This window comes from Hipposideros armiger, unplaced genomic scaffold (genome assembly GCF_001890085.2).
Source record: "Hipposideros armiger isolate ML-2016 unplaced genomic scaffold, ASM189008v1 scaffold_110, whole genome shotgun sequence".
NCBI classification, from domain to species: domain Eukaryota; kingdom Metazoa; phylum Chordata; class Mammalia; order Chiroptera; family Hipposideridae; genus Hipposideros; species Hipposideros armiger.
In genome coordinates this window covers 1,309,811-1,314,881 of record NW_017731460.1, presented here as the reverse complement: position 1 = coordinate 1,314,881, position 5,071 = coordinate 1,309,811, and the positions used below count along the sequence as shown (strand labels likewise).

The 5,071-nt window shown below is 61.2% G+C and overlaps 1 protein-coding gene across 2 annotated transcripts in view; it reads right to left on the bottom strand.

The window, feature by feature from the left end:
* Window positions 1–3,166, bottom strand: part of SMAD6 (SMAD family member 6) — a 78,194-nt gene extending 75,028 nt beyond the window's left edge. The window contains exon 1 of one of the 2 annotated variants that reach the window (XM_019647361.1): window positions 326–3,166. In XM_019647361.1, the coding sequence (XP_019502906.1) occupies window positions 326–1,136 (811 nt within the window). In that variant the 5' untranslated portion in view covers window positions 1,137–3,166. The remainder of the gene's footprint in view (window positions 1–325) is intronic. The other variant, XM_019647360.1, reaches the window with a different exon arrangement.
* Window positions 3,167–5,071: the final 1,905 nt, after the last annotated feature.

The following is a 5,071-nucleotide window of genomic DNA, read 5'->3' as shown; positions in this document are numbered from 1 at the left end:
CGAAGTCTTTGGCTTCTCCTAGGCCGGCCTCCCCTTTCACTGATTATGAAGTTGGAGCCTACATTCCGTCCCTGAAGCTGCAGAGAAAACTTCAACTGTGTAGCTTTTTAAGTTTGCAGGAGCCTTGATGAAGTTGCCATTTGACGTGTGTGCCCAGATCCTCACTCCCTGGCAGGACCAGGGTGAGGCACCTCCACTGGGAGCCCCTAGCTCCAGGGGCACTCGCAGTTCCACCAGTCCTAAGTGTCTGGGATAAAGAGGCCACGGAATGCGGCAGGAGGTGGACCCCCAAGGCCCCCCCCCCCGCTGGGCATGGCGCGCTCACCTGGCCCGCAGAGCCGGCTGAAGTGGTAAGGGTTGCAGCACACGGTAGGGCCGTCTGCGGCGGCGGCGAAGCTGTGGCAGCCGCACAGGGGCTTCAGCTCCACGGCGTGCTGCAGGTCTGGCCAACGGAAGAGGCGGCCGAGCAGCAGCTGCGGCGGGGCGGGCTGGCCGCCCAGGCGGAGGTCGGCGCGCGGCACCAGCACGCAGCCGCCCGGCACGCCACCGCGGGACTCCACCGCCTCCAACAGCGTGTCCAGCGAGCGCTCCTTGAGCCGCTTCAGCAGCGAGTACGTGACTGTTTTGAGTTCCTGCTCCAGCAGAAGCAGCCGCGAGCGGGCTTCGCGACTCCGCCCGCTACCCGCCGGCTCCAGGGCCGCCTCGGCCAGGGGGTCGCCGGCGTCCCGGGGTGCGCCTGCGGCGTCCCGCTCCGAGAAGAGACAGCAAGTCACCGTCTCGCAGTCACTTTCCGGCAGCCAGCCCGAGCCTCCCGGCTCCGCCACGTCCAGCGGGGAGCCCCCAGCGCCGGCCCCTGGCTCCGACATGGGCCTCGGGGGGCCCCCTACACGCCGGCGCCTCCCCGCGCCCTGGGCGCCTCGCTGTCCCACTGTGTCCCGGGGCCGCCGCGGGGCTACCGGGCGGACTTCGGAGCGGCCGCAGCCTCCGCCTTCTCGTGCCCGCGGGGCCGGCTCAGCTCGGCTGCCCAAGCTCCCATCCTCGTCGCCGCCGCCGCCGCCGCTGCCTTCCTCCCGATCAGGGACCACACGACTTCGCCAAAGTCGCCGCACCAGCCCCGAGCGTTTGGACCTGAACATACGATATCCTTTGGCGCCGGGGGTGGGGGGGAGGCGGTCTCCGGTTACCGGGGGTCCGTTCCTTCAGCGAGGCGCCGGCTGCGCGGGCCGCAGCCCCACATGAAGCTCTGCCGCCGGGCGCCGTGCAGACCGCGCACAGCCTGTCGTCGAAGGGGCGCCGCAGGGCTGCAACATGAGGGAGCTCGCCGGGGCGGGCCGGCGGGGAACACTCGCACGCCGAGCCACAGTCCGCGCCCGGCCAGCGGCTACATGGACCCTGGCGGGCGGGCTACTCAGCAACTCCAGCCCCGGCGCTTGAGGGGGACCGCGGGCGGCGCGCCGCCAGAAAGTCCCCGCATGGGCCGGCGAGCCTTCAAAAGTTGCGCGGCTGGCCCATGAGCACAAAGCGCTCGCGCCGAACCCCCCAAATGTGTCTGGGAAGCCCTGCCTGTAAAACCCAAGCGCTTAACTACATGGACTTTTCCTGCAGGATCCGAAAGGCAGGCTTGTTGATACCCCCAGCTTCCTTACTCCCTGGAAAAGAAAAAAAAGAAACCCCAAACAAAACCAAAATCCCTGTAATTGCATGCACGAAAGGCCAACTCCGTCTCAGGTCCCAGGCGCTAGATGCACTTGGAGCGAGTTTCTCCCAAACGCGGGTGACAACACATGAGTGGAAACTGTAAAAATCCCAAAGAGCTGCTGGGAATCCTTAATTAAAAATGCAATCCACCAAAGGTAGAGGTCACAGCCCTCCCCACACTGCGCTCGGACGCCCAGGGCGCCGCGGCTGCAGAGGTCGCCCCCCTCCCCCTTCACAAAAAGTGCCTCCCGGTGGCCCAGCGGTCCCGGCGAGGTCTGGTGAGGCAGCGCCCGGCGGCTCTTTCTCTCGGCTCGGCTCCCTCGCTCGGCTCTCTCTCTCTCTCTCTCTCTCTCTTTTTTGTTCTCCTCAAACGCACACTGAGGGCCCCCGGAGGAGCGCCGCGGAGTCATTGGCTGCCTCCCATCATATGCCAGTCTAGACACTTTGGCGGCTCCGCGGCGCTGATTGTTGCGCAAACAAGGTTTCAAGTTTCTTAACTCTTAAAGGAGAACACGTCCCATTGCAGGGCCCGCGGCTCCGAGGGGCCGGCTCCCGGGGCGGGCCGAGCCCTGGCCCCCGCCCCGCGCTCGCCCCGGCACCCCCTCCCGGGGCCTGACAGCGCCCACAACCCGCTCTCTGACTCGCGTTGCGCCGCGGGCACAGATGCTAGCGTGCACACGCGCGCATACACACACACACACACACACGGTTACACAAACCAGAGGCGGGCGGCGCAAGGGCTCCACGGACCCACTGAGACTCGGACGCAAACGCGGCGTCTTGCCTCTCCTGGCTTGGGCACAAACTGACAAACACACATTGCACTTTTAGATTGGTCCAAACCCCCATCCCAGGGAAGACTAATAAAAATGGGTGTGCTTGTGAGCCTTCCTGGCTTGCGTCTCTTGGGAACAGGGGGCGGCTGGCTTGTTGGGGTAGCGGGATCTACCGCGATGGCACGACTTCGCCAAAGTCGCCTGCGCAAAGTCGAGTCGCTCTGCTGGGCCAAACCCAGGGCGTGGGACGTTTCGCGCACGGGGACTCAAGGTTTGCCCGAGGTAGGGAGTTGCAGAGGGTGGGGTAGAGGCGGGGAGTCTCCTCTCCGGCTCCTTAGTCGCCACAGCCCTCCCTCGGAGCCAGGCGGGCCGCCAGCCGTCCCGGGCCCCCTCAAGCCGATGGGTTCCTCCTCCCCCTTCACCAATTTATTCTCTAAACCACGGAAAGGGATGTGGGTAGGGGTCGTGCTTTCCCCAGCGACGTTTCGCAACGGAAATGGGGTTAACCTTGGGGACGGGGTCCCTCCGGGTCCGGGACGAGCTGGGGGGCGCGGCGGCAGTAACATGCCGTCCGGCGCGGGAAGGGTTAAGGCCGCTCCAGGCCCTGGAGCCGGCGCGGCGGGGTACCTCCTCGGGCGCGCTCGCTCGTCCGAGGGTGGCAAAAGTTCAAGCTTGTAAAGTCCGGATTGGTCCCGCGCGGAGGGAAAAAAGGCCTGGTCCCCCCTTCCCCCCTGGGCGCGGCGCCGATTGGCGGGGCCGCGGGGCGGGCACCGCCCTCTCCCCTGCGCGATGCGGCCCCGCCCCCGACACGGCGCCCCGCCTCTTTCCGGGCAGGAGCTGGAGTCCCTCCCCTCGCTGAATGAAAGAAATTCCGCTACTCCCATTGGCCCGGGGCTGGGCGCCATTCCCCCCGGCGGGGCCGCAGGGGCTCGGGCGCGCGGGTCTCCCTCCGGGTGCCCACGTGTGGAGCTGGCCGTAGGAGTGTGCAGCAGTGCGAGTCCCCGGCCCTGAATCTGTGTGTGCGCTGGGGGAAGGGCAGTATTTGCAGGAAGGGCTCGCAACCATTTGAGCTTTACCTGGAGCCAGGTAGTGCTCGCGCCGCGTTCTTTGGGGAAGGTAGTTGCTCTCCCGAATGTAAGATTGGGCTGAGAGGCTTCCCCACCCTCATCCCCTACAACTTTGGCCAAGTCAAAATATAATAGTTGTCTTCTGCTCAGTTTTGTGTTTGAAAATGAGAATGATGATCCCTGCCCAGTGTTCTTCACAGAACCATATAGATCCTAGGAGACTGTGCATTTTAAGAGTGCAAATCGCAAGTGATCAGCAGGATAAATTTTCACAACTGAACACACACCTGGGTAACCAGTACCCAGAAGACAACGTGACCTGCACCCCAGAAGCCCCTTTTTGTTTTGTTTTGTTTTTAGCTGAGCCATCCTGCCACCTGTTGGCAGCTCAGCGGCTGCTCAGCTCAGGCTGGGATTTGAACTGCTGTTGCTCAGAGCTCAAACTCTTGAGCGAGCTCTTAACCAACTGAGCCACTTGGCCGGCCCTAGAAGCCCCTTTTGTGGCCCCTTTCAGTCACTTCTCGCACCCAGGGAAATTAATGCGTCTTAAAATACAAGGAGAAACTCAATGTAATGTATTTTCTTTTATCAGAGTAGTTGCTGGTTTGGCTGTGGATTACAATAATAGCTCATGGTGTTGAGTCGTTACTATGGGCAAGGCGATTTTAGTAATTTAGTTCTCACAACCCTGATAGGTATTATCTCGATTTTACAGATGAGGAAACTGAGGCACGGGACCTTGCCTTTCAATTTGCCATTGAAATGAAAATAGTGTTGAGAGTGCTGAAATACTAAAACCAGGGGGGTATAAACCAGTATGGGCACTCACCCCCAGCAGCTAGAAAGTGGTGTGTGGGTCTGTGTTCCCAGAGCACAGCTTTAGGGCAGTGATTTTCAAAATATGGTCCATTGAGCCTGCTGAATCAAAGTGTTATGGAGTGAGACCTCAGACTCCACATAACAGTACTTTGTGGTAGGTATGGTCGTTACCACCAGTTTACAGATAAGGCCACTGAGGCACAAAGACATTAAGTAATTTGCATAAACTTGTTTAGTGGCAGAGGTGGAATTTGAACCTAGCCAGTATGGCTGGGGTAAGGGGTATGTGTGTTTAAAGGGTATGTGTTCCCTAATGAAAGCAAAGGGAATGGGACAGCAGGCAGGAGACAGGTTACCCCACAGGGCTTCCACAAAGGCTCAGCACCTACCCCTGGGGGCACCTGTGTGAACAGTGGATCATTCCCTTCCATCCCCCAAACCCTGCTGAGGTATTATACAATGGCACCCTTTTCTGCAGGGGTCCTGGGGGAGCGCCTTGAGAGATGCCTGGCCTGTGTTGGGGCCTCAGGCTGAAAAGAGACTGAAGCAGTGGCCTTCCTGGGAGGGCTGCCTTCTTTCCTGAGCAGTAATTCGGACCAAGCTTGGCTTCAGCTCTTGTTCATTCAAAGATGTGGTATTGGGGGTGGGGTGCCATTAGGGGCTAGCTGGAGCCTGAAGAGCAGTGAACCCAGAGTCTGCTAGACCTGAGTT